Source organism: Selaginella moellendorffii, unplaced genomic scaffold, assembly GCF_000143415.4.
Source record: "Selaginella moellendorffii unplaced genomic scaffold, v1.0 SELMOscaffold_0, whole genome shotgun sequence".
NCBI lineage: Eukaryota > Viridiplantae > Streptophyta > Lycopodiopsida > Selaginellales > Selaginellaceae > Selaginella > Selaginella moellendorffii.
Genome location: NW_003314261.1, coordinates 4,018,958 through 4,045,583, shown reverse-complemented (window position 1 = coordinate 4,045,583; position 26,626 = coordinate 4,018,958). Strand labels below are relative to the sequence as shown.

General features: G+C 47.2%; 5 protein-coding genes and 1 pseudogene across 8 annotated transcripts; 5 read left to right on the top strand and 1 right to left on the bottom strand.

The window, feature by feature from the left end:
- Positions 1 to 4,284: 4,284 nt before the first annotated feature.
- LOC9641952 (glutathione reductase, cytosolic) lies at positions 4,285 to 5,969 on the bottom strand. Its single transcript, XM_002960370.2, has 2 exons — positions 5,919 to 5,969; positions 4,285 to 5,867 (listed from the first exon to the last, which is right to left on the bottom strand). Exon 2 carries the CDS (start codon positions 5,851 to 5,853, stop codon positions 4,387 to 4,389), a length of 1,467 nt encoding a protein of 488 aa, XP_002960416.1. The 5' UTR covers positions 5,854 to 5,867; positions 5,919 to 5,969; the 3' UTR covers positions 4,285 to 4,386.
- A 284-nt stretch (positions 5,970 to 6,253) lies between these two features.
- On the top strand, positions 6,254 to 7,341 carry LOC9632060 (expansin-A7). Its single transcript, XM_002961012.2, has 3 exons — positions 6,254 to 6,500; positions 6,542 to 6,854; positions 6,922 to 7,341. Exons 1-3 carry the CDS (start codon positions 6,308 to 6,310, stop codon positions 7,226 to 7,228), a joined length of 813 nt encoding a protein of 270 aa, XP_002961058.2. The 5' UTR covers positions 6,254 to 6,307; the 3' UTR covers positions 7,229 to 7,341.
- Positions 7,342 to 7,364: 23 nt separating this feature from the next.
- On the top strand, positions 7,365 to 12,718 carry LOC112344551. 3 transcript variants are annotated; one of them, XM_024669438.1, is made up of 17 exons: positions 7,365 to 8,256; positions 8,304 to 8,699; positions 8,756 to 10,300; positions 10,351 to 10,458; positions 10,514 to 10,696; positions 10,754 to 10,816; positions 10,872 to 10,943; positions 10,991 to 11,167; positions 11,220 to 11,339; positions 11,388 to 11,450; positions 11,513 to 11,553; positions 11,606 to 11,683; positions 11,740 to 11,824; positions 11,883 to 12,042; positions 12,103 to 12,174; positions 12,237 to 12,467; positions 12,518 to 12,718. In XM_024669438.1, the coding sequence occupies exons 1-14, from the start codon at positions 7,381 to 7,383 to the stop codon at positions 11,976 to 11,978; spliced, it is 3,903 nt and encodes a 1,300-aa protein (XP_024525206.1). In that variant the 5' UTR covers positions 7,365 to 7,380; the 3' UTR covers positions 11,979 to 12,042; positions 12,103 to 12,174; positions 12,237 to 12,467; positions 12,518 to 12,718. The 3 variants fall into 3 exon arrangements, with proteins under 3 accessions (XP_024525206.1, XP_024525198.1, XP_024525212.1); XM_024669430.1 differs by having other exon boundaries at positions 12,091 to 12,174; XM_024669444.1 differs by lacking the exons at positions 11,883 to 12,042; positions 12,103 to 12,174; positions 12,237 to 12,467; positions 12,518 to 12,718 and having other exon boundaries at positions 11,220 to 11,325; positions 11,740 to 11,818.
- Positions 12,719 to 14,442: 1,724 nt separating this feature from the next.
- Positions 14,443 to 16,717, top strand: LOC9632059 (annotated as a pseudogene).
- A 2,466-nt stretch (positions 16,718 to 19,183) lies between these two features.
- Positions 19,184 to 24,189, top strand: LOC9632057 (phospholipase A I). The gene is made up of 18 exons (XM_024674188.1): positions 19,184 to 19,780; positions 19,829 to 19,976; positions 20,042 to 20,120; positions 20,181 to 20,334; positions 20,382 to 20,591; positions 20,645 to 20,890; positions 20,935 to 21,097; positions 21,150 to 21,410; positions 21,464 to 21,585; positions 21,644 to 21,805; positions 21,858 to 22,062; positions 22,130 to 22,266; positions 22,321 to 22,462; positions 22,512 to 22,694; positions 22,750 to 23,200; positions 23,258 to 23,471; positions 23,521 to 23,610; positions 23,669 to 24,189. Exons 1-18 carry the CDS (start codon positions 19,199 to 19,201, stop codon positions 24,098 to 24,100), a joined length of 3,981 nt encoding a protein of 1,326 aa, XP_024529956.1. The 5' UTR covers positions 19,184 to 19,198; the 3' UTR covers positions 24,101 to 24,189.
- An 87-nt stretch (positions 24,190 to 24,276) lies between these two features.
- Positions 24,277 to 26,625, top strand: LOC9632056 (protein WVD2-like 4). 2 transcript variants are annotated; one of them, XM_002961009.2, is made up of 7 exons: positions 24,277 to 24,665; positions 24,732 to 24,992; positions 25,051 to 25,115; positions 25,185 to 25,266; positions 25,356 to 25,427; positions 25,505 to 25,615; positions 25,670 to 26,625. In XM_002961009.2, exons 1-7 carry the CDS (start codon positions 24,546 to 24,548, stop codon positions 26,543 to 26,545), a joined length of 1,587 nt encoding a protein of 528 aa, XP_002961055.1. In that variant the 5' UTR covers positions 24,277 to 24,545; the 3' UTR covers positions 26,546 to 26,625. The 2 variants fall into 2 exon arrangements, with proteins under 2 accessions (XP_002961055.1, XP_024523441.1); XM_024667673.1 differs by having other exon boundaries at positions 25,039 to 25,115.
- Position 26,626: the final 1 nt, after the last annotated feature.

Here is a 26,626-nt window from a genome sequence, read left to right as displayed (position 1 = left end):
TTTTGGGATTTTCTTCACTGCCACTAACCATGTTCTAGTTAAGCTTTTTGGGATTTTCTACATTCTGGTTTAGTGTTTTTTTCTTGAGTACCAATATGTAAGGAAATTTATAGTAATTGAGGAGTTAGACAGTAAAAATATAACTATTATGGAAAATATACAGTAGTCATAAAAAAATTAAGGCTCATTTTGCTAGAGTTTTAGGGTATAATATTGAAGTAATTTAGTGCTTAAAATATTCCCTTTTATATTTAAGAATAAGTTTAATGAATGTTTATGGAGAAAATCACAACTACTCCTTTAATTTACATTCTATGGCAAATCTATAAAGCTAATGTTTTAATGAAACATTTGTTTTTAGATTTAAGACATATATATAGTGCTAATCAATCCCAGTATGTGATTGTTTTTGTATACCATGAAGGATCATCTACTTGTCAAAAGTGAAGACAAGACAAGATAACAATATTAGGGAAATATTTAATAAACCAAGATATAACAATTTGAATAATGTAGTGGTGAAGTTCATAATCTAACATAAAGAGTAGATAATTTCTAAACTTTATATATTATAGTAGGTTGCTAACACCAAAGTATAAAAGAAAATTAGGTTTTGACCTTATGAGTAATTTAGATTAATCAATTTGTATGTTGGTGTTAAAAATGTATTGAAGTTGTGACTAATAATGCTTTGAATTATGTATCAAGAGGGGGAAAAAGAGAGGAAATATTCCCCTTTTATCTTACAACATTAATATCTATACCATATTTAGATTTCCTTATTAGAAGGTAAGTGACTATAAGAAAATTGTGAGATTCATAGCTAAAAAATTAATATTGCTTGCTTATATAAGAGAGTTTTTCCCAAGAGAACTCATGAAGCTTGCAAAAATTTAATTTTTTGCATTGCCCTTATGGTCAATTAATTTTAGCATAATGTTGTTTTAATGTGTCTTTAACAATTTATAATGAATATAAAAATTGAATTGTGTATCATACAAAGGATGCTAAGGAAATTCATACAACAATTCTCAATTATCAGATTTGGAAAAAAATGCTTCTATTTTATTAATCATGATAACTTTTATTTTGAAAGTGCTACTTTATATTAGTCATAAGGGTAATAATAATAATCTATAAAAACTATATATCATATAATTAAAATATTAAATTTACAACTCAAGATGATATAGGTAACGTTGATTTATTTAAATCTTGGTTAAAGACTAATGTAGATGAAAAGTTAGTTTTATACACAACACTACACATATTTTAAATTCTTTATACTTTGAATAAGACTTGAATGCTAAAGTAAGAAGTTTTTGGATGGATTATTTATAATTTTTATAACATGAAGATATTTAATTGGAAAAAAAATTGGATGAGTAATTTAATATATTTCAATAAGGAATTAGAAGAGTTATCAATCCAAACTTGCTAAAACTCAAGTAAAAAGAAAATTCCTACTATCTTTGTGGAATTTATACAAGTATCAGATAACTGAGTTAAGAAAATTAACACTTTATGTGTTAAATCAAGAAGGGTGTTTTCTTATATAAACAAAATTAGAGTAGTTGAAATATATAAATGACTCAGCCACTTATTTTTTGCAGACTTAAAGAAGTTAATTTATGTGCATAACAACACAAAAGTGGTGGATCATGTTAAAAGTAAAGAAGTGAAGTTCTTGGAGATCAATCTCAATAAGATCAAGCTTAAGCCATAAAAATTGAGGATTATAGAGATATAAATTAGATTTAAATATTTTGATATGAAAAATTTAGAGATATAAGTTACGCAAGATCTTCCAAATGAAGATATAAGAATTATTGAGAAAAATGTTAAAGGTGTCAGAAATGATTAATTTATTTCTAGTAGTAGTTTAGTTTTACTACTAATAGTTTATTTTTTCTATCCTAAAATGTCATTTTTTTATTTTATAATTAAAAACATTATGAAATAATTGGCTCACTTATCACTTATGTGGTCAGTGGTTGACTAGTCAACTCCATTTATAATAGTAAGTGCCAACTATAATCAATCACTATACCTCTTTTGTGCCCTTGTGAGTTGTGCCATAATCACCCTCATCCCTCATATAAGGCCATTATAAACTCCAATACTTTCTCAAAAACATCTCCACTTGCACAAATGATACAAATCAACCACCATAACATAGTTTAAAGGGTAATAGTTGATTGTAGCACTTAGTCCTATCTGGTTTGAGAATAAACTGTGACTTAACTGCCCATAGACTATATGACTTGCAAATGACTCAAGATAGACTTCTCATTCATATATTCAACTACTATTTATTGTAAGGAAATCACAAGCAAGGTTCTATTCTAAAAAGACATACATCTCAAGCTATACCATGTCTACATAATGGACTTGGTCTGATTAATGGGACCAAATAAATTTGGAATTGAGCCAAAAGCTTCTCACTCTCACACTCTATCAACTCCATACCATAAGTTGTGAAAGAGAGTGGATATGGTATAAGAGGAATAAATGATAGTATAACTCTTGATATTCACAACTAAAATAATAAAACACCTCTTCATAACATGAATATTACACAATATGGTCAACCTCAAAACACTACTAAGACTCTCTAAATTGCATCAATGTCCACAAACAAAGGACTAATACATACATGATAGAATACACCTAACTTGAGTGGCTCAGAAATGTTGGGATTTACATGTGTCAGCAAGTTTCTGATGCAAATATTAAACCAACTAGCTGATTTCACTTGCAATCAATACATCTTCAACACCTCATTTAACATAGCAACCCCATCAACATATCCCCCAAAAAGACCATTAAATGTTAGTTGAACAGTGGTTTGGATGGAGCTATGAAATTCATATACTATTCTTGAGTTCTGTCTTATCATCCCATGATATGTAACAAACATTAAGAGATGTGGGATCTATGAGTGAGCATATCGTGAGAATGGTGTTGGACAAATAAATTGATGAAGCACTTTGAGCCACAATCCAATTCTACAACAAGTGCTACATGCCTGTGTGATCTTGAGCAAGCCTCTTGGTCATCTCAGACTCAAATCTACAAGAAAAACAATCACTCTTCCATGTCAATAGATCAACAAAAACTCATACTTACAAGAGAACCTATGGTAGAAGAGAGGTATCTTTGAGGCTTATACAATAATCAACCCATTTATATTCCTTTATTTTGATTAAAAAGAAAGAAGAAATAACACATTATGGTACCAGAGGATGGAGGGAAAGTCAAAATCACTGCAACAAAGGAATCAGCAATATTCCCAAGGTGACCTCTATTGCAAACCATAACCTTTGTAATACCCCCCGACTGACAGCCAGCCTCGATCGAGTGATAATGCCACACCTTGTCTTCCAAGTCATATACTACCCATACAGTCGTACTCATTCCTTTGCCAAATGCATATGCATCGGCCACCCATGGCCCAAGCGTGTTATTCCTTGACAATAACTAAGATGTGAATCCAGGCTTTGCCATTCGTCGTGTTCCCACCATAAAACCTCAAATGTTAACATCTACTTTCGAGTTCAAAACTATGGCAAAGGTTTTTCCCTTGTAGACATGGAAGCCCACCCAGTTCCGGTAATACTGCCACGGCGTCAGAGAGAAAGGATCACTCATGGGAGATGCATTGGTGTGCTTGAATCTGGAAACGGCATCATCAGTTATGGAATCAAGATGTTCCCATGAACCTGTGACAGAAGAGAAGAGCCACTTTTGATTCTTCAAGATGAATGCTTGCTCTGCGTCCATCTGCACCTCAAACTCATCTTGTGGCCACCCCTTTCCCAGGAGCTAATAGGAGGCCACAATCAGGCGTTTTCACAAGCTCCAGCGGGATTCTCAGGCGCTGTCCATCACAGGGGCTCCATGCCAAGACGTCGGTCAACAAGCACCCACGTCTTGCTGCTTGACAACTCCCGTTCTATGCTTTGCACCAGTCTCATTCTATCCACCTCATGGCCCTCTGGAAACAGCTCCACGCAATAGTTAGGTGATTCATAATTGAAATAGTTAGATGCATTGGCGGCGGCGACTAAACCGCCCTTCTCCACTCCCATCGCCCCTGATTCGATCCCGGCCTGGAATGCGCCAATTTGGATCGAGATTACGCGTGAGCAGCTACAGTGGCAGCAGCTGCGCCGCAAGATCCGACCGCGAGAGCGACGCGACCGCGACACGGCGAGGTGCTCGTTCCTAGGGTTTAACAAAGACATCTAGAAAAGGGCAGAAAATTAGGGTTACAAGAGGGGATGTTGAGAATATTCATTAATTTATTTTACCACAATAAAATCAATATAATTTAAAAACGAAACGAATAAGAGTTAAAATTCCTATTATTCGAACTTTTCATTTTCATGGCTTCCGGACCTCCCCAGACTTGGTCACGAACCTGGCTACGCTCCTCATGGTCACAAACTCCTCCGCAGCGGTGGGATGAATCCCCACCGTGGAGTCGAACTGCGCCTTGGTGGCGCCGCCCTTGAGCGCCACACTAATCCCCTGCATGATCTCGGGGGCGTCCGGCCCACACATCGCAACCCCCAGCACTCGATCATCGCCAGTGTCCACCAGCAGCTTCATCACCGACTTCTCCTGCCTCCCGGATATGGTGTTCTTCATGGGCGTGAAGCTGGAGCTATACACCGCCACCTCCCCCTTGGCGGCCGCCACCGCCTCCTCCTCGGACAGCCCCACCACCGCCAGCGGCGGCTGGCAAAACACCGCCCGCGCAACGTTCTCGTGGTCGGGCTTGGTCGCCTGCCCGCCAAACGCCGTCTTTGCGAAGCACGTCCCCTCCATGAGCGCCACCGGCGTGAGATTGATCCTGTTGGTCACGTCCCCGATCGCCCAGACGCTGGGAACGCTGCTTCGCGAGTACTCGTCCACCTTGATCGCTCCCGACTTGTCCAGCTCCACGCCCAGCTCCTCCAGATTCAAGCCGCTCGTCTTGGGCTTCCTCCCCACCGCGAAGAGCACCGCGTCGGTCATGATCTCGCCACCGTTGTCAATCGAGACCTTGAGCTCGCCGCCAACTTTCTCGATCTTGGTCACGTTGGTATCCGGGCGGAGATGGACGCCCCGGTTCTCCAAGTTCCTGGCCACCACGGCGCGCATCTCGTCGTCGAATCCACGCAGCGGCGTCTTCTTCCTGTAGAGGAGCTCCACTTTGCTCCCCATCCCGGAGTAGATCCCCGCGAACTCCACCGCGATGTAGCCGCCGCCGACGATCACGCAGCGCCGCGGGAGCTCGTCCAGATTGAGCCCCTCGTCCGAGGTGATGGCCAGCTCCTTCCCCGGGACGTTCAAGCGGACCGCGCGGCTCCCAGTCGCGACGAGGATGTGCTTGGCGCGGTACCTCTTGCTGGAGCCATCGCTGTGAGAGACCTCCACAGTGTGATCGTCCACCAAGCTCGCTCTTCCCTCGAGGATCGTCACGCCGGACCCGGTGAGCAGCCTCTTGTAGATCCCGTTGAGCCTCTCGATCTCTCTGTCCTTGTTGGCGATCAATCGCTTCCACTCGAAGGTGATGCCGTCGGGGACGTTCCAGCCAAAGTTCTTGGAGTCCTGGAACTCGGCGCTAAACATGGAGGCGTAGACGAGGATCTTCTTGGGGACGCAGCCGCGGATGACGCACGTCCCTCCCACGCCGCCGGCGCTCTCCGAGCTTACGTGCGCGAATGGGAGCTCAACCACGGCTACCTTGGCGCCGAAATTCGCCGCGGTGCGGGACGCGCGGACTCCGCCGCTACCAGCGCCGATGGTGAAGAGATCGAAATCAAACGCCTCCTCCGGCGCCGCGGCGGCGCCATTCTCTGCCATGGCGATCGATCTTCCTGCAAGGCAACGGATTTTGCTTCCGGAGATTGGCGCAATCGATCACTCACCTGGTCAGATTTCGAGAATAGGAAGAATGTAGGGCAGCCCTACACCCAAAAAGAAGGAAACCTAAACTAAATGTAAGAGGGATATTCGCCGAATCGCCATGCGTCAAATATTCGTGGCTGGACATTTTCGATTGGGGACAAATTATTGGAAATCACTTGGATGTTTCTCCAGTAGAAACATGGCCGCTTCGTAGCGCTCCAAATGTACGATACTTTTTCCCCCGCGACGTCATTTTCACGTGTGTGATATTTTTTTAAAAACTTCCCGGGCGAAGAGAGTTTGACTCGATCGAAGATCGTGGCACGAGCTCTTCCTAGAGTTCGTGCGCGCAAGATCGAGAAATGCTGCGATCGATTTCTATTAGGGTTCTACACGAAATCGATCGTTGATGATGAGGAGTGTGATCGCGTGTCTTCTTCTCTGCGCCACTCTTCTCGTGTCTGTGGATCATGGGAGAGCGGCATCGCCCAAAAGCTTGAAGAAGCGGGCCACGAACGCCGCGAAGGAGATCTACAACGCCGGCGGGTGGAAGCAGGCATTCGCGACGTTCTATGGCGATGAAACAGCGAGGGAGACAATGGGTAAAGAAGAAACTTTCGAGATCATATTTAAATTTGCGCAGGTGGAGCTTGCGGCTATGGCAATTTGTACCAATCCGGCTATGGATTGATGACGGCGGCGCTGAGCAGTACGCTCTTCAACAGCGGCTATGGCTGCGGGCAGTGCTACGAGATCACTTGCACGCTATCGAAGCACTGCTACTTCGGAAAATCCGTGGTGGTGACCGCCACAAATCTTTGCCCGCCCAATTGGAGCAAGCCCTCGAACAATGGCGGCTGGTGCAATCCGCCGCGCGTCCATTTCGACATGTCCAAGCCGGCATTCATGAAAATCGCGTTTTGGCGGGCGGGAATCATCCCAGTCTCCTATCGAAGGTGAGAGAAGAAAAACGCGCGAGATTTTAGGGTTCTTCAGCTAAAAGTTTGAAAACTTTCCTGTCAGGGTGCCATGCGTGCGATCCGGCGGCATGAATTTCAAGCTGGGCGGCAATCGCTGGTGGCTCATGGTGTTCATCACAAATGTGGGCGGCTCCGGTGATATCAAGGCGGTGTCGGTGAAGGGATCGAGGACGGGATGGATCGCCATGACGCGGAATTGGGGCGTAGGGTTCCAAGTTTTCAAGCAGCTCCAGGGCCAAAGTCTCTCGTTCATGGTCACTTGCTACAGTACCGGAAAGACTACTGTGCACAACAATGTGGCGCCCGCGAATTGGCAGCTCGGCAGCACCTATTCCGCCAAGCAATTGTGAGAAGTTTTGAAAGAAGGGGCAATTTTTCAAGAACCCTAAGTTTTCATTTTTCGCGATTTTAGGGTTTTTGGAAAGACAATGTGGATTTGCCCCTGGGAGCCATCCTCCCTCTACGGTCACATTTGAGGTTCTAGGTTTGTGGGGAGTGGGAAATGGAGACGCAGCAGCTCCTGGATGCTCTGACGGATCATATGGCCGTCTATCACTGCCGGAAGAGGCAGCTAGAGCGGCAGCAATCTTCGTCTTCCGGTAAGAGTGATAGGCACAGGGTCGTGGAATGGCTCGCTCGATTGAGCGTTAAAGAGCGGCAGATTGCTTGCACGATCGTGGACGAAGCGTGGGTGGCCTTACTCCTCCAAATGCAGAAGGCTTTGGAGTCGGAGGGCCCCGGATTCTTCTTCGTGCTCCCGGATTTTCCTTCGGCCGCGAAAGATCGGCAGCAAAATGCGAACTTGTCCAAAAGTTCTCCTCCACTTCCGGGGCTGTGCTTCCGGAAAGCCAGGGGTCTTCTTAAGAGACAGAGCTCTAACGGGGAGCTTCTCGCTACGAGCTTGCGACTCTACAGCTCCCGCGTCGGGGAAGCTTGCAAGGATTTAGCTGAGACTAGAAGGCTATCGTCGCTGGATAGCGTGACGGTGAGCTACGAGCTTCTCGAGAATGTGGAGCGGCTGGTGGGAGTTATGGACGAGATCTCTTACGGGGAGTTTCTAGCGACGCAGTGTTTGTCGGGTGGTTCTCCGTGGGAAGAAACTCCATGGCTCAAACGCGTGGGATACTACAGCTTGTCAGCCTTCGTCGCGAACAAGCTGGAGATCTCGCTATGGTCGGCCTGGATCACTGCTCTTGGGACCAAGCAGCCATCCAAGTCGCTTTCCCGGTCCCTTGCGCGTTGTGCGTTTGAGACGACCACCACTTCTTCGAAAGTTTGTACCAGGAGACAAGGATTTGAGCAGTGGTGGAGCACTCTTCACGCGAACGACAGGCGAAAAGCTTGCGATTTTGCGCTTGCCAAGCTCTCCACCGACGAGGTAGGAATTTTCGTGTGGTTCTTATCATAACTTTGTAAGACGCCCAGGCGCTCATGGTCCAAGAGCAAAGAAGTTTGCGACTTCCGGATGGTGGTACTGTATGCGACAAACAATTCGGAAGGCTCTGCTCAGGCATCCAGTTTTTAAACGACTTGAGATGGACTCTGAGCGAGCGAGTTGTTTACTCATCTCTTCACGAAGCTCACAGTCACTCGGAGTCGGCTCTTCAAGTTTTGAGAAACACACTGATGAAGGTGATGAAGGATTATATGGAGTACGATCTTCTTGACCATGGGAACAAAGGCGTTCCTAGGGAAAACTCAGTAGCCAAGAAGATTCAGGTCAAAGCTCGAAAGAGTAAAAGCAAGAAGCAGAAGAAAAACGTGACTGCTACTCACAGAAGCGATCCCGTTGAAGACGAGAGCGCACAGCCGGACAATATGGTACAGCACGATGGCTTTTCTGAAAGAAAATTTGATCGTGAAACTTCTACTGGCAGGATCGGATCGGAGAAAGTGCAAAAGACATGGCCGCACTCCATGTCAGTGAACAGTGCCAAGATACTGGCTGGGTTCCGGGAAAAAGGAAGAAGAGAAACAAGAAAGTCAAGCATGACGCTGCAGAAACATCAGGAAAACAGACGTGTATTCCTTCTGGAGCGAAGAACACGGAAAAAGCTCAAGGTGTGGAAAACTTCTTGAGCAAAGCTAGCAGTGAAGAGGAAAGCTCTACTACTGCTGCTACAGAAGGGGTGACGACAGTGGACATGGCAAAACAGGAGGTTGAGCCGACGACGGAGCGTTCAAGCCAACACCAGAGTGTGCCTTTCCACCTGAAGAACAACCAGGCATATCATCCGCCACCGCCCGTCATGTCTTCCTCGCACGAGTGGCCTGGAGCACCACAAAGTCGCTTCTCAGATTCGTGCGGTCGACCACTAGCCACTGAGTGGCTACATTTGGACGTGAACAGAGACTGGCACCGCTCCAAGCCACCTTTGATTGCTTATACTCCTCGGCAAAACGGACAAGTGGACTCCAGAGTGCAAAGAAGCCTTCTCTCGAAAGCGGCAAACGTTAGCTGGGACTGGCCACCGATGGTTCAACCGGGCTTTGGGATCGCATCGCCGTTCGGGTTTACAACACAGGTCAAAGACGAGCCTCCGGGCTTTGTTTCGGTTCCACTGGCTACGATTGTGACGACGGGAGATGGTGGCGACGGTGACCAAACAGCTGCGGATGATACTGACCGCGAGGATTTACATGGAGGTGGAGACTCCGACGATTATCTGTGCCGGACGTCCGAAAGCGAGGGTGATCCTAGACAACTCTACGACACGGACTATAACCAGTTTTTCGGCGGAGGAGTAATGTATTGGACTTCGGCAGATTATACTGGCATGGGATACTCTCGGCCTGGATCTCTCAGCTCCGAAGACAGTAGCTGGGCTCGCCGTGAGGCTGACTTAACCATCGTCGTGGACGACATTGTTGGACTCCCGCCGATAGCTGCCTCTTACTCGGGTTTAAGTTCCGGTCCGTCAACCGTGGCATGTACCTCGTCATCTTCCGGGTCGCTGGACCATTTTGCCGAAGCTCAGAGTAGTGCTGAGTTTCCGGAGCACATCCCGCCACCAGCTCTTCCGCCTATTGCTGTGCGGGAGCCAAAGAATTCCAAGCTGGACAGCTCGAAGTGTCACGAGGCGAGAAGTCCTCACGAACCTCGCGGGCGCAGGGATTTTGTCCGGTGCAAGCGTTCTCCGTCGCCGGTTCTTCGCTGTGTTCCGCCGGCTCCACCGCCACCTCCGCCGTCTCCTATTGCTGGTGTGAGAAAACGGCGAGGATTTCCTACTGTTCGCTCGGGAAGCTCTAGTCCACGGCATTGGGGAGTTTTCAACTGGCCTGACAACCAGCTCAAGTCCTTAACTCCCGAGGGAATTCTGCCAGCGAACGGATGGAGGAGGTGCTTTCCTACGGCAGCAATGCATCCGTTACTCCGGGAGAGACTTGTTGCGATTCCCCCTCGGGCCTTGGAGCAAGAACATGTAAGTCGGCAACAATTTCCATTTACTATCTGACTATATTTGTCTTGCAGCCAGACGTCGCGTTTCCCATGCAAACGACTTTGCTGCACAAGCAATATCCAGCAATGCCCACTGTCTTGGCCAGGCTTCACAAAGAGATCGAGGCTTTTTCCTTACAGGTAGCGTTATCTATGCAAATGCCGATAGTTATATTTATGGAGTGCTATCCAACAGGTTGCGGCTGAGAATGCCAAGCGGAAGCCCTTCATTACTATTGCGGTGAAGAAAGTCACGCATGCGCTACAGGTTCTCTGGCCCCGGTCACGGACCAAGGTTTTTGGTTCAAATGCCACTGGCCTCGCTCTTCCCAACAGCGATGTTGATCTAGTTGTGTGCCTGCCTCCCGTGAGAAATCTCGTGAGTAGCACCACCTAAAGTTTTTATATACTGCTAACTCGTTGTTATGGACTTCAGGAACCCATCAAGGAAGCCGGGATACTAGAAGGACGTAACGGAATAAAAGAGACATGCTTGCAAGTGAGTGTCTGTGTATTTTGCTAGATGTGAACTCCAAACTGACACGACTTCACAGCATGCAGCTCGATATCTTGCTGACCAGGATTGGGTGAAGAGTGATTCCCTCAAGACGATCGAGAACACAACAGTAAGCTTTATCTAGGACTATCCAACGTGATTGTTTTTCTCTTTCAGATACCGATAATCATGCTGGTGGCAAAGTGCTTTCCCGATAGTGTTCTTCCTATTCAATATGCAAGTGACGGGGAGGCCACTGGACAACATTGGGGAACAAAGGAAGACCGTCATCTTGTTCGTCTTGACATCAGTTTTGAGTCAGCGTCGCACTCTGGGCTGCTTACGGCTGAGCTTGTAAGTTTTTTCTTTTGCATTTGCAATTTATTCTAAATCTTGGGAGTTCCAGGTTAAAGAGCTTGTCAGCCAGTTTCCTGCAATCAGTCCGCTGGCATTGGTATTGAAGCAGTTCTTGATGGACCGAGGCTTAGACCACCCGTATACAGGCGGCTTGAGTTCGTATTGTCTGGTATAATCAAGCTAGTGAGTGGGCTGGTCTCTAATATCTTATATGCAGGTGTTACTCATCACAAGATTTCTTCAACACCAAAACCATCTCGGACGACCTTCACAAACTCAGGTTTTCACAATCATGCACGACTGAAACATCTGAAATCTTTCTTGTCTCTTTTTCTTTGGCAGAGCTTAGGAAGCTTGCTTATGGATTTTCTGCATTTCTATGGGTAAGTGTTTTTTTGCAAGGCGTCCTTGCAAGTAGTGACCGTAGATTGACAGGTGTGTTTTTGATCCGCGAAGAATGTGCATCTCCATTCGAGGGGGTGGCATGTACGTGAATAGGGACCGACTTCATGGGTATGAAATGTTTTCTTTATGTGTTTTTCGATTGGCAAGTTGTGTTTCAATGACAGAATTGATCCACTTCACATCGAAGATCCGCTGCATTCTATGAATAACGTCGGTCGGAATTGTTTCCGCATTTTGCAGTGCACGAAGGTCCGGTATTTCCCTTTGTAAAATCTATCCGATCTTTTGAGTGTTTTGGGTCCCACAGGCGTTTGCAGATGCTTATGTAACAATGGAGAAGGAGCTCGTCTCTAGCACAAGCAATTCATCGCTGCTGTCGAGGATTTTGCTGAGCATCGTGTGAACCATACGTCGTGTACATTAGTCACTGGCGCTTGTGAACTACACGGTACATGTTTTCTCGAAAGGTAATTCAATCTTTTACGTGGTTTTCTTTCTGACTGTGTATGGACTAGAATTCCAACCAGGCTTATGTATTTGTGAGTACTTTTGGAACGTCAGGATTCTTTGCAAGACGCAAGAACATCAAGAAGCTCAGTGTAAGTTGCTGACCACAAGAACTATTGTAACTTTGTTATGAGACTTTTTCCCTGCCGTGCAGTACTGCGAGAGATCTACATAACGCGTAAGTAGGCTGAGCTTCGATGGGAGTTTTCTTTTTTCACATGGTTTGCAAATCATCTCATGGACTGCCATAGCCGTGTCTCGAGCCAGTGCCGAAAGCCGCTCAAGGCAGCCATCATTTGGTTTGGATGCGATGGACAAAGGCTTGGGGTGTTGATGAGTTCTTCGCAAACCTGGTGACTTACTCTTGCGAGAGAGGACTCGTCAGGTATTGTCCTGTGGTTATAAGTAGTTTATTCTTTACCAGCGTGCTTTCAGGGAACTCGTGACGATGTATGATATGCCTAGACACAGGTAACATTGAGAGAAAGAAAGAGTAAAGAAGTAAAAACACAGAAAACGTTTTCGGGAGAAAGAACTTACATTTCACGAGATCGATGTTGTGAAGTTCGAAGATAGTTCCTTTCTTTTTGTGACATAATATTCTGGATTGCAAAGCACAAAGGACTTCTTTGCATAGATCTCTTGGCTTTTACAGAAGATACGAAGACGTTCTTCTCTTAGCGCGCTAAACTGCGCTGGAAAACTTCAAATTCGTTCCTTCATCGAGCGGCTTTAACCTTCTTGTGATGCAATTGTTGGTTTTTAAGACCCGCGAAAAAACTTGAGCGGTAAAAGAATCTATATCACGCATGGAAGTCGATGTCGATCACTCCAGCATCCGGATTTGCGAGCTTTTCAAATGCTTCCTTGGATAGATCAAAGGCTCCAGGGCAGCCGGGACACAAATCCACCACCACCACTCGGATGCTTTTGTGGCCTTTGCAAGAGCTCCCTACGCAACGTATAGTGAAGTGCTTCCCACACGCCCTTTTGGCCTGGAAGATGCTGGGAGCTGCCGCCACGAAGAGGAAATCCGAGGGAAGAGGAGCAAATCCACGGCACGAAGAAGCTTTCACATTACAAACATCAAATATTGTGCGATTAGAGTTGAGTTCTCTATCAAGGCTAAAACTCACGATAATAGGCGTGATAGAATGTGGCCGTGCTATGGATTTGTAAGCTGGGAACTGCGAGATGCAATGCCAGAAGTACGGGAATCCATACCTTTGATTGCCTTGCCATTGTAAGAAAAGAAAAAAACGAAAATATAAGATTTCTACGTTAAACTATGGTAGATATGTTGAGCGCTGTTTTTATAGCCAGATTGCAAAGCGATCACGCCAATTACAAAGACAAAAGGCGTAGCTGTGGACATTTCCTGGACGTATGAGGGCTAAATCACGTTGTCCTCATTCAATCAAAGAAAATCAATGATTTTTTTTTCAATCTTAATAGCTGTACTACTGGAGCTTATAGTATATAGAGTACAGTCGGTTAAGCTCTATACAACAAATGAAGGCTGTTTTGGTGTTGCTTGTAGTGTTTGCCTTCGCCACTCTCTATCTTTGGTTGGAAGGGAGCTTTTGTCTTGGATAATGGTATTTCAGTAGAGCTAGCGTCCAATTCTCTAATGCATCCTCCTGAGATGGATGATCATGAGGATGTATGAAGGTGGAGGTCCTCTGGTCCACACAGAAGGAGCAACAACAATAACAACAACAACACAAACATCAATATCAATATTTGCAGGAAGCGGATGGATCATGAAGATTCAAAGCAGAAGTAGAATGAAGAGAAGAACAAAAGTTGGGATTGAATCTCTCCATCATTCTTAGGTCAATAAAGTAATAAATTCTCGAAAGAAATTCTTGTCTCAATCTTCATTTGCCTAAAATGACTGAATAAGTGTTAATGGCTTTTAGCTAGGTTTATATTAGCTTTTATCATCCTTTAGTTTTCTAAGCTTAAATTATATTACATATTTTATTCCTGGAAAACCACATTCCAAGAACTCCAACACCTTCACAATGGCATTGTCCACAAACAAACTAGATTTACAGTGTGGAGTGAACCTCAGTCACTTAAAAATTATCTTCACAACAATCAAAAGCTACCGAGCTAAGCTTGTCACCTCCATAAAATTGGAGTTTTGTTAAATGCCATTGCTGTTGTTGTGGCTGAACCAATACTGAAATACTAGCGCAATAAAAATAACAAGAAAAAAGTAGCATGAAAACATATGCGATTGTGGCTAGCGCACCAAACCTATGGCAACACAAATCAATCCATGGCTGCTCAGATTTATAAATTATGAGCATGTTTATATTGGGACGACCACATAAAATGGAAAGCGAGTGATTTAGGGTTTAAGGAAGAATGCTGGCGAGAATCGCTTGCAGCGGGCCAAGCATCCCATTGTCGATGGCGCCGGCCACACCAGCGGCGGGATGCGGTTTCATCCGGAAGCACTTGCTGGATTTGGCGCCTTACAAGCCGATCGAGCCGTTCGAGGTATGATTCTTCCTCTTGTGTCCCGAATTCTCCTCTCCTGTGAATGTAGGTGCTGTCTGCCAAGCTTGGAAGGTCTCCAAAAGAGATCGTGAAGCTGGATGCCAACGAGTACCTCTACGGGCCTCCACCAGAAGTATGTAGGTTTGAGAGCTTTGGAATTTTTTCCCTCTTCTTCTTTTTCTAGTCCTTGTTTGTTTGACACAGGTGATGGAATCCTTGGGAGGAATGGACTTTCCAAACATTTATCCAGATCCAGAGAGCAGGCGGCTTCGAGCAGCTCTTTCAGAAGACTCGGGACTGTCTATGGATTACATTCTTGCTGGCTGCGGTGCCGACGAGCTCATCGATTTGATCATGTGGTAAGTGACCAACTCCTAGCGTGTTTTTTCTTTTTTCTTCTTTTGCTCTTCACGAGATGGTTCTTCATCTCTTTAGTTGTACATTGGAAGGTGGTGACAAGATTGTGGATTGTCCTCCCACTTTGACAATGTATGCGTTTGATGCCGCTGTAAGCGTCATCAAAGGTCTTGTTTGTGATTCAATTTTCTTTGGTCTGTTCTTTACTAATTCCTGGTATCGTGCTGAAGGAGCACTCTCCAAAGATGATCTTTTGACATCGCCAAACAATCCAGATGGGAGGTAACTTCAAGGTAAGTAAGAAAATCTTGTATGTCAAGCATATGTTTTTGCTCCTGTTTTTTCAGTTTAATAACCGATGAGGATCTCATGGCCGTTCTTGCTCTACCACTTCTCGTCGTTCTGGATGAAGCATATATTGAATTTGCAGACCAACCTTCCCGGATGAAAGGTTCAGGACTACGACAACCTCATCATTCTTCGGACTTTGACTGGGCACACCGCATTCAATGGAAAGGCACCATATGCAACGCGCAATCCAGCCAACCACAAACATGTTGTCGGAAGAATTTATTTCCGACCGGCACCCTTGCTAACTGGAGACACCGAAGGGCTGGAAGAGGTGGCCATGTTTAATGCCAAGATGGCAACGGCTTCATCTCCTTCAGGGGATCACTTTTTCGTGGCATCCAGCAATGGAACTCACGCGGAGAAGCTGAGGAAGAGCGGCTGTCCAGTGCTACATCTCCAGTATAGTTCCGAGGGGATTTGAGCCACTGCGGCCGGGGCTGCTGTCAGGGCAGCAGCAGCGCAGCAGGCTCGAGGGAGGTGGTGAGTGCGAGTCTGCTGGCTGCGAAGCTCAAGCAGAGGAGCGGTGTGGGCGGCGGCAATGGCGAGAGTGGCAGCAACGTCTCGAGCATCATGCAAGAGATTCTAGCGAGGGAGATTAGCTCTTCAAGCTCTGGAACAAGCGCAGCATTCTTACAATATATTTCATAATTCTTCCAACTTCGGGTTTGCTCGCGGCTAATCCTGGCCATCTGGATACAGTGGGAGTTGGAGAATTCCTTGAATCGCAGCTGAATGCCAGCAGAAAGAAGGTTCTGCCACCTTCAGCTCTTCTCGCTAGTGCTCACCATATGGGGAAACAAGGTCGCGGTGGATCCACTCTTTCGAGCTACCGATCCAGACCAGCAGCAAGGATCCTTGATCTTTCGCACGTTTGTGCAAGTTCACGAGGTCCTATACAGAAAAAGAAGCCACTCCACAAAATCCAAAAAACCAGACAACTCAAGATCCCTTGTTCAAAAGAAGATACCAAGTAAGAAGAAACAGAGGTCCGCCCCCAGCGCGTTGAGCAGCAGCACCTCCAATTCTGTTAACACCAATGTTGGAGCTCGCTCTTTTTTTTCAAGCTTTTACTTAGCATCGGCTAAAGCGGCCGAGAGAATTCCCAACCCTAGCCAATACAGCGAGACGTTATACATATCGCTAGCAACGGCAACGCCAGCGACTTTGTGAGTACCTCACTGCCACCATAAACCTTTGCGATGAGCTATTTGCCATCCTTGATACACGTCCCACCAAACAGTAGATAGGATGGTCTGATGCCCTTCGTGGGTCCTCATGACTTGAAATAACTGTTATTATCATATGCTTGACTTTGCCAAACGGGGCAATGGTTTTGCTGGTTATTGCATAAAGTTCCTTTCATTTCCTGTTCGAATCTTGGCGAAACCAGAAGTGATATCAAAATGGAATTCCTAGGGCCAGAAAGATAATAATTTTTTTTGGAAAATCACATAGAAATTAGGCGGCGCAGAATGTGCAGAAGGAAACACGAAACAAAACAATCTCGGGGCTACGATTTTCTAATTGCGGTTGCGTAGCCTGATCCTTTCATCCTTTCTCCGGGCTCGGGTCAGGGAAAACCAAGGGATATAGTTTCAAGGTTAGTCACTTATTTTGACCACTAAGCATTGGCTATGTGTCTCTAAAAGCGAAATGGTGATGTAGCTGCCTTTGGAAATCTCTTCTGTGAACGTCATACTGATGCCACCTTCGTCCATGTCCATACGATAAAAGTGGAGCCAGCCAGCCCAGAAGACTTGCGGCATCAAGCGTCTCCCTGAGGGCATTTCGAAACTCACAAGCAGCCAGAATATTTTATATCAGGAAAGGGAGCTACTACAGCTAACAGATGATCAACCTGTATCAAGGTGGTGTTCTTTGGGATGAGCTGCACCAAGTGCACCATTCCACAGAAAGAAGCATGCATTGCCAGCTGAAGTATTTAATGAAGTACCAAAGTCACAAATATCAACAAAGCTAGCTCTCTCAACAAGAAATGGTTAGTTTAATGTTTATGGTTCTTGGTGGCATTTCTACATGATCCAGGATTGAATTATTAGAATAAAACGAAATACATTCTGTTGACGACACTATTCCAAGGTTCTATTTTTGTCCTTTTGGCACGCAATAGCGAAACTTTGCAAGGGGTCCAGAGTGACCAATGAACAAGGATGATAATACAAAGGCAAGAGAAATTTATTTAGAAAAATCATATCAACAAAAACACTTTCTAAGGTGTGTTCCAAGGTGGAAATTTCTTCTATTCTATCATTGAACGTCTACCCTGATTTTTGAAAGGGAACGGACACTCAACCTTTCAAACGGTTTGCGTGGATCCAACGCTGAAGTGTCCACCGGAGCACATTCCACAAGATCAAGCCACGACTTCCAGGCCCCAAACAGGCACGGGTGCCCATCTCGGTCCTCGCTTCCGCCTCACGGCCTGCCTCTGCCTCCCATGTTGGATTGCATTGCCTGCTGCACGCGCAAAGGATCCACCACCGTCACCTTACCATCAGCCATAAAGCTTACCTTGATGTCAAGGCTCAAGAAACACTGCGTGGTAGCCACCCCGCTGAAAGGCGGAGATTCCCTTGCAAGATCAGCAATCGCAGAATCGGACTGCCTGCACTTGACCCGGTTGTGCACCCTCACGACTCCCTTGTCATCCGTGATGAAATGCTCGTCTCCCCAGCTGCAAGCCTCGGCCACAACCTCACTGTGTCTTTAAGCAGCCCCTCAAAGTCCTGCTGCGTCAGGAGCTCCTTAGCTCTTCTTGTGGATCCTGTGGAATGCATTGAAGCAGACCTTGGAGTTTGCGAGCTGCCTGACCCCGTCAATCACCTTCTCCAGGCCGACGAGCTTCAGCAACGACGTCCCCAGAAGCTCGGAGTATGATGATCCGCGCTATAAGCTCACCGTTGCAGCCTTTGGACATCCATCCGTTCTTCATGTAGGATATACAGCTCCCTGCTGCGTCCTTCATCATCCCACTTGCGCATGATACGTGCCGTCGCCAGTGAAACTATTGGCTTCATAGGCCAATCTGCATACAGGCATCCCCCGCTCTGATCCACCTTGAAAAGCGTCATAAGGCAAGCGTAGAAACCACGGAACAACGTGGACCAAAGCTGAGAGCACACCGGGATCCCAGCACTGCAAGTGCCATCGTCTCCGACAGCTCAGCCTGACCACTTACGTGCTTGCCATAAGCACCGGCTCCTCCAAGCAGCTTGTCACGGCAAATACAGGTTGTGGTTGAGCAACTCCGGCACCAGTATCCTGGCCTCGTCAAACGCAAAGAGCACCCGGACGCTTATGCTTCCGGATTGCATCAGCCTAAAGCTCACCAGCTCGTCCAGCGGAGCCACTCTCTCAACAGCACGGCTCTCCCAGTCTTTCCAGCACTCGCCTCTCGTCCGGCCCTTGGCATCGAGCAAGCCTTCACGTCCGCCGCAACAGCTCAATCCTTTCACGGATTCCCAGAATGCTTGCCTGCCTGACCGGGATCGTCCCCTATGTCAGTGTCCTGATCATAGCATCCTCACAAAGCTCCGCGGTGTGATGCTCGAGTCGGCCCCCACGACGCTGAGAAGCTCTGCCAGGCAATAGATCACTCACACATCCCTCCTTGACTTGCCCCACCCGCTGGACTGGAACATCGTCTCCACGCGCGCAAATGTACCATCGCCCTCCGCGCGATTAAGCAGATCGTGCCCACCAGCCCAAGAGCCCTAAATCCACTAGGGTTTCAAAAGGGCGGGAAAGTGATTCTCAAATATTCTACCTTTGAAATTATCGTCAGGCGCTGCCACGTAAGAAATGCCACATCTACATTTGATAGTCCACGTCAGCGTGAGCTTTAGGGTTTATAGTCCCCATTTTCTCAGCTAGCGAATGTCTTGGGGGCTGGCCTGGAAGCGCCCGGTCGATTCATTCCACCTCACGCTTGGCTATGGCGAGCAATCCACTAATCTCCGCAGCAGGCAGGACAAGGCTGAGGAATCTGAGAGGGAGAGCCAGAAGGCGCAGGAGGATCAGGAGGAGGAAGGGAAGAAGCGCAAGCAGCTCGCGCATCTTGTTCTTCCCGATGCGGCAGATCTAGCATCGGAATGTAGATTTCGCTTCCAATTCGACTGGTCGGCCGCCGACGACGACGATCAGACCGCTCTCAAGCTCCAATCCCAGCTCATGGTGGCGTTACCGACGCCCCGGGACGAGGTATGCGTAAGGCTTTTCTTGGATTCGGAGGATCCGGACGCCGTGAGGGTGAGAGTGAGCATGGGAGTGAGGGAGAAGCGTGAGCATCTCAAGGTCTTATCGCTGTCGCGAAGCATCGGGTCGGGAGGCCCTCCGGTGGAAAATCTTGGAGTTCTATCCAAGCTTTTGGGGCCAGCCAATTTCGCCGATAGCGCACTTGCGAATTCGCAGCAGTGGCACGCGCTCCAGACTTTGAATCTTGCCAATTGCTCGCTCACGGTATGGTCTTTATCTTTGAAGTCTCTATTCATACAAACGACAATGCAGGTGCTTCCTTTGGAATTGACCAAGCTGCCGATGCTACGAAAGCTCCTGCTTGACAATAACAAAATCAGCGGTCTTCCAGCGGCAATCGGGCAGCTCTCGCATTTGCAAGTTCTACGTGTGGATCATAACATGCTTGTTTCGTTGCCTGGTGAGTAGTTTCTTCTTTTCTTTTCTTTTGAAGGTACTATATATCATATCATTGTCCTTTCACAGCTGAGCTCAAGCAATGCGCGGCATTAGAAGAATTGTCTCTGGAGCATAACAAGTTGCTGCGCCTTCTTCTTGACTTCAGGTCTTGGTAGATGCATCTCGTCTTGCAAGGAGGCTGAACTGGTCGCTTTTTGATTATCAGAGCAATGACCAAGTTGAGGCTGCTACAACTTTTTGGCAATCCCTTGGAATTCTTGCCTGAGATCCTACCGTGCGAAGCCTTGCGCATTCTTTCGCTTGCAAATGTTCACATAAAAGCAGACGAAGATCTATCCAACATAGCCATAGACATTGAGGTATGCTTCTGTTCGTGTGTATTGTTTTGTTTACCTTCTTCTTGCAGACCGAGAATGCGTCGTATTTTGTTCAATCAAAGCACAAACTCAGCGCCTTTTTTGCTCTAGTATTTCGGTTCTCGTCCTGTCAACATCCTGTTTTGGCATCAGCGCTTGCGAAGATTGCTCAAGACCCTGGCAACCGTGCAGAAATGGGAAAGGACGAAAGTGCTGTTCGCCAACTCTTAAGCATGATACTAAGTGACAATCGCCACGTGGTACGTACGAGCTCAACTTTTGCTTCTGTTTCCACTAGCCTTGAAATTCTCAGGTTGAGCAAGCGTGCGTGGCACTCTCGTCTTTGGCAACAGAAAACCCCATAGCACTACGACTAATAAAGGCCGATACTGTCGAGTCCATTGAAACTGTTTTGAAGTTCACGGCTCCCGAGCTTCTTACTTCGGTTCTGAAAGTTATTGTCAACCTTGCTTTCTCGTCCGATGTCATTGCGTCAAAGATGCTTACTAAGGACATTTTGAGGCGTCTAAAACAGCTATGTGCTCATGAGAACATAGAGGTTGGTCTTTCCGTTTTGAGATTACAACTAAGCTCGGTGTACAGGTACAACGTCAAGCATTGTTAGCTGTAGGAAATCTTGCATTCTGTCGAGAGAACAGACAGTTACTGGTAACTTCAGAAAGCTTACGAGATTTGCTTTTCCGTCTATCTGGTGCCACAGATTCACGTATATCCAAGTCCGCTGCACGGGCCTTAGCTATACTAGGTAACGAGTGCTCTCTCAAGCCGCCTTTTCAAGTTGTATATTTCTATTTCAGGTGAGAATGAGTATCTCAGACGAGCAACAAAAGCCCGTCCTGTTTCGAAGCAAGGCTTGAGAATATTGGCCATGGACGGGGGTGGAATGAGGGGTCTTGCAACCGTGCAGATGCTTAGGAAAATTGAGCAAGGAAGTGGAAAACGGATCCATGAGATGTTTGATCTTATATGTGGCACATCGACGGGTGGAATGCTTGCCATCGCTCTTGCAATCAAACAGTTTAGCCTTGACAAATGCGAAGAGATATACAAGACGCTGGGTGTGTACTTCAAATTCTTTGTAAGCTGCTTTTCTGATCCTCGTACATTTCAGGAAAAGTAGTGTTTGCCGAGCCGATTCCAAAGGACAATGAAGCAGCCACTTGGAGAGAAAAACTAGATCAACTCTATAAAAGCTCTTCACAGAATTTTCGTGTTGTGGTGCATGGCTCTAAGGTGAGGCGCTTAATCTCTTTTACTTTTCTTTTATTGATGGCAGTCTTTTTCTCTGCAGCATCATGCAGACCAGTTTGAACGCCTCCTAAGGGAGCTTTGCGCGGATGAAGAGGGCGACCTTTTGATAGAATCTGCAGTTAAAGGGGTTCCAAAGGTATTTGTGGTATCGTCGCTAGTCAGCGTCATACCAGCCCAACCATTCGTGTTCAGAAATTACCAGGTACGCAACACTTTGTGTGAGTTTAACACGGTTCGCTGAACTTTTAGAATAGTACCCAGCGGGAACTATCGAGACAGCTCCATGGACTAAGGAAGGACCAGCTGTATCAGTTTCAGGAACACCTGCAACAGCCGCTCCTTTAACAACTCAAGTAGGTCCGAAAAGATGTGCATTTTTGGGATCGTCTAAGCACCGTATATGGGAGGCTATAAGGGCATCATCTGCTGCTCCTTACTACCTGGATGATTTCTCTATAGGTACATATAAAAAATGCAGCAGTAGCCATATGTTTTTCTTTCTTTCTTTCTTTCTTTTTTTGGGCAGATACAAATCGATGGCAGGACGGAGCTATCGTTGCAAATAACCCAGCTTTGATTGCAATTCGAGAGGCACAGCTTCTTTGGCCAGACACTTCTATTGCATGTTTAGTGTCCGTTGGATGCGGAAACGTTCCAACAAAGGTTCTGTGGTCTTTTTCCTTTTCGTTTCAATGCACTGAACTGCTAGGATTTCAGGCTCGTGGAAAAGGAGGCTGGCGATATCTAGATACCGGCCAGGTTTTGATCGAGAGTGCCTGCTCTGTCGAGCGGGTAGAAGAAGCCTTGGACACGCTTCTGCCTTTGCTTCCCGATCTTCAGTATTATCGTTTTAATCCTAGTTAGTATTTATGAAAAGGCTCTTCTCGTACTCATGCTTGCTTTTCCAGTTGACGAGCGATGCATTATGGAACTGGACGAAACTGATCCGGCTGTTTGGCTGAAACTTGAGGCAGCTACCCAAGAGTATATCGATGCGAATATTGCTTCATTTCATGCAGTCTGTGACCGCCTACTGAAGTTGTCACTAGAAGAAGGAGCCCGACCAGCAGCCAAGGGATGGCCTTCGAAGAGTACGTAATCATTTTCAATGATGCTGAGTGATTCAATTTCTTGAATGCAATGCAGAAAATGACAGTCGTCCAGGACTGGGATGGAGACGCCGACTTCTTCTCGTGGAAGCATCCCGTAGTCCCGAGATGGCGAAGCCTTTCAAGCATACTCGAACTTTGGAAGGCTATTGTGCTCGCAACAGCATCAAGATTGAGGTCGTTAGTAGCTCCGGTGGAACCTTACGCTCGGCAGCTTCTTCGTTCACGCCCTTGACGTCGCCATTATTTTCAAGCACACCGTTTCCATTCAGTCCTGACATCGCCTCACAGATATTGGGCCGCTCGGAGGTTCCACCTCTCAGCCTTGATGGTTCAAAACAACTGCACACGCCTCCAGGTTCGCCTCCTTTGGGACCTCGGCAGCTTTATGGTCCAGTGGCGACGTTGCACGAAAAGATCCGAAGTTCTCCCCAGATTGGAGTAGTGCATTTGGCATTACACAGCGACCAGATGGGTCTAGTCCTGAGGTAAATCTTTCTGGTCACAAAAACTTGCCTGCTGATCAACTCTGTTTTCCCTTGCAGCTGGAGGACTGACATTTTTGCAGTAGCTGAGCCTGGTGACATGGGCGTGGAATTTCTCCAAAAGGTGACAACAAGCATACGCCAGTCCTTCGTAAAGAGCCATGGGAGCAAGAACGTCCAGCTTCCAACGTACACTAAGCTGGAAGACTTGGTGTCAAGACACCCTCGTTTCGTACTAGATGGAGCGCTACATTGTTTTATGGGTCGGATGCAGGTATTGTAAGCTATTTCCTTAGAGGATCTCTGACACGGGTGAATGGTAGATGCTAAGCGATGGCCAGGAAGTTGGATCGTACCTCTTTCGTAGAGTACTTCCCGAGGCTCATCTCACAGCAGACGACGTCCGGTGGATGGTTTGTTTGTTTAGTTTTCTACTCGTCCATCTCTTACGCTTGATGAAAAACTGTGTAGGTAGGGGCATGGAGAGACAGAGTGGTGGTGTGCACTGGAAAGTATGCCCCGATCCCAAGCCTGGTGAAAGCGATACTGGACGCAGGAGCCAAGGCCGTGATCGCTCCCATTGCCGAGCCGCCGGAAATGAAAGCCGCCGAATGTGGAGGAGAGAAGGCCGACTTTGAGATTGGCGAGGAGGAGGAGGAGGAGGAGGACGGGGTGGAGTTCGTCCACCACAACGAGGGCGATTGGGAGGACAGTGACATTGACGAGGGGAGCGAGAGCAAAATGGAGAGGCGAGAAGTGGAGGAGCGGGGATTGTCGGCCTTCATCTCGTGCCTCTACGACGAGCTCTTCAAGAACGGCGTTGGAGCGGAGAGCGCGTTGCAAAGCGCCGTGGATTCGCATCCCAAGCAGGCCTATCGCTGCATTCTGCCGGCAAAGGATTGAAAAGAGAGAGAAGAGGAAAGTCATCGGTCTAAGATTTTTTGACTTGTAAGTATATTCTTTTAGTAAGCCCTAATACGAGTCAACGGTCACAAAAATATTCTGCCACGCTGGACAACGCAATCTGATCTGTGTTGCCAGTTGTCACCTAGCTGCGTGTCATTTTTGGACTTTTTTCCTTCCAAGAAACCCTAGTTAGGGTTTTAAGGGATGCCATTAAGGGTGCGCATTTAGATCGAGTCCTTAGCCATGGGAATATGCTAGACATTTTAATCGCAAGCACCAACATTTTGTGTAGATTCGGTCGGTCTCTTTCTCTCTTTTCTCTCTTTTCTCTCTCGCCTCCTCTGTCGTGTTCTTCGATCCCTCCCCAGGGGGAGTTTTTCCATCCGGCATTGATCGAGAGTTCTTTATAGTGGATCTTTCTTGAGGATCACACGGAAATCTCATGGGAGATGCGACAGGCGCGGTTGCCGATCTAGGTTCCCAGGCGCTGCCGGACAGCTCGGAGCCGCGGCTCGGATCAATCCAGGATGATCCAGATCCTGCTCCAAAGAACCACGCCGAGGTAAAGCTTCCTCTAGGGTGTAAAGATCCCTGACGATCGGCGCTGGGATCGAAATAAATGTGCCAGGGTAACGGCAATGGATACAAGAAATCACTCTTCCCTGCCGCCGGCGGAGCTGGAGCTGGAGCTGGAGCTGGGGCAGCGAAAGAGAAGAGAAATTCTCTCCTCAAAGGCTGCTCGCCTCCGGCATCGACTCCTCGCTTGAAGGCTTCTCGATCCAACTTCACTGTGCCGCAGCCCTTTTCTCTCACCACCGAGAAGAGAGCCACCGCCGCCGGATCAAAGCCCACTGGCAATGGTGTTCCCACCCCTTCAAAGATTTCCCAGGTAGCCTTGTTCATTGAGTCTTCTTTCTCACGATCATTTGGCTCAGCTGGTTCCGCAGAAGAGCACGCCCAAGAAAGGAGACTTTGCTGCTCATCTAGCGAAAACCTTCGCTGCTTCTCCGAGGTAGAGTTCTCTTTCTTTCTTCAGTTTTGTTTTGGATGTCTAAAGGATTGGAGCTTTTTTATTCTGCAGTCCTGATAGTCTAGGACTCACTCCAAAGTCCAAGGCCGAGTTTGTGTTTAGATCTGATGAGCGTGCTCAGAAAAGAATGGAGGTATGGTTTTTTGTGGTTTTAAAAGCCTGGTGCTTGGATCGTGACTGTTCGTTATTATTGAGTGATTGGTTCGTGGCTCGCTGTTCCAGTTTTATGCGAACTTAACGGAGAAAACGAGAGCAAGAGAAGCGGAACGGAACCGAATCCAAGCCAGCACCCAGGTATATAAGCTAAGCTACGAACGAGAGTGCCGTTTCTTTCCTTTGCGTTTGCTGATGGTGAAAGCTTGGCTCTACAGCAACAAGTGGCAGCGGAAATAAAGAAGCTGCGCAAGGATCAAACCTTCAAAGCTACACCAATGCCGAAGTTCTATCAGGAGCCACCGCCTGTGAGAATAGACGTGAAAAAGGTCTGCTTCTTTCCTGGCTAGACGGGCATGACTTGCATGTTTCTTTGTATATAGACACCTCCGACGCGGCCAAAGTCTCCCAAGCTGGGAAGGAGGGGATCGGGTTCGTCAAGCACTGAAGCTCCACCGAAGATCATTGCCCGGCGCTCGAGCGACGAATACGACGTGAGTAAAGTTCCAGATCAATTTGTTTCTCCCGAGCTCACGGCCCCGGAGAACTACCCAAACGATGCTGCCGAGGTAGGATCGGAGCGCAGCTCTCGAAAGTCCGACGGCACTCGCGTTCCAAAAGCCGCTCTCTCGGAAGACGAGGGTCATCTTGTTGACGCCACTCTCATCGCCAAAGCCGCTCTCTCTGAAGACGAGGATCATCGCGACTCCACTCTCATCCCCAAGGCCGCTCTCTCGGAAGACGGGGATCATCACGACGCTACTCTCATTCCCAAGGCCGCTCTCTCGGCAGACGAGGATCACCACCACCACCAGGATCATCATGTAGCTCAAGACCAGGAAGTTCACGAGGTGGGCGATCACCACCACCACTTGCTGGAGACGTCGAGGTCGAGCAACGAATCGCCAGTGTCGGCTGTGGAAGACGAACTGGACGCTGCTTTCCAGCTCCCAGTGTCCAGCTCGCTGCTCGACGATGGTGACGACGATCCCCAGGAGCTGGGAAGTGAGGATGATGATCCCGACGAGGAGTTTCCAAGCCCGGCGAGCGATCACGGTGATCGCGAGGACAATGTAAGGGTGTTTATCAGCGAGGAATTCCGGCAGGCTGCTACTCGCGAGGATGACGATGATGATCGTCCAAACGAGGAGGAAGAGGAAGAAGAAGAAGAAGAAGACGATGAAGATGGAAGTGGAGCTAAAGTTTATGTCAATATGGATGGAATGAGAGCCGAGAAAGAAAACGAAGGACGCCACTAATGAAAGGAGGAAAAATCCATGCTTTGTTCTCTCATTCTTTGGAGAACGCCAGCATAGAAGAAGAAGAAAAAGCTTTGCTCT

Coding starts and splice junctions, on each gene's coding strand:
- LOC112344551 (XM_024669438.1), top strand. CDS start 7,381: ATGGAGACGCAGCAGCTCCTGGATGCTCTGACGGATCATATGGCCGTC. Junction 11,451..11,512: donor GACGACCTTCACAAACTCAG/GTTTTCACAATC, acceptor TTTCTTTGGCAG/AGCTTAGGAAGCTTGCTTAT. Junction 11,825..11,882: donor GCATTTTGCAGTGCACGAAG/GTCCGGTATTTC, acceptor TGGGTCCCACAG/GCGTTTGCAGATGCTTATGT.
- LOC9641952 (XM_002960370.2), bottom strand. CDS start 5,853: ATGGCAGAGAATGGCGCCGCCGCGGCGCCGGAGGAGGCGTTTGATTTC.
- LOC9632056 (XM_024667673.1), top strand. CDS start 24,546: ATGGGAGATGCGACAGGCGCGGTTGCCGATCTAGGTTCCCAGGCGCTG. Junction 25,267..25,355: donor GTGCTCAGAAAAGAATGGAG/GTATGGTTTTTT, acceptor TCGCTGTTCCAG/TTTTATGCGAACTTAACGGA. Junction 25,428..25,504: donor GAATCCAAGCCAGCACCCAG/GTATATAAGCTA, acceptor TTGGCTCTACAG/CAACAAGTGGCAGCGGAAAT.
- LOC9632057 (XM_024674188.1), top strand. CDS start 19,199: ATGTCTTGGGGGCTGGCCTGGAAGCGCCCGGTCGATTCATTCCACCTC. Junction 22,267..22,320: donor GCGGAAACGTTCCAACAAAG/GTTCTGTGGTCT, acceptor CTAGGATTTCAG/GCTCGTGGAAAAGGAGGCTG. Junction 23,472..23,520: donor GTTTTATGGGTCGGATGCAG/GTATTGTAAGCT, acceptor GGTGAATGGTAG/ATGCTAAGCGATGGCCAGGA.
- LOC9632060 (XM_002961012.2), top strand. CDS start 6,308: ATGATGAGGAGTGTGATCGCGTGTCTTCTTCTCTGCGCCACTCTTCTC. Junction 6,501..6,541: donor AACAGCGAGGGAGACAATGG/GTAAAGAAGAAA, acceptor AAATTTGCGCAG/GTGGAGCTTGCGGCTATGGC. Junction 6,855..6,921: donor ATCCCAGTCTCCTATCGAAG/GTGAGAGAAGAA, acceptor CTTTCCTGTCAG/GGTGCCATGCGTGCGATCCG.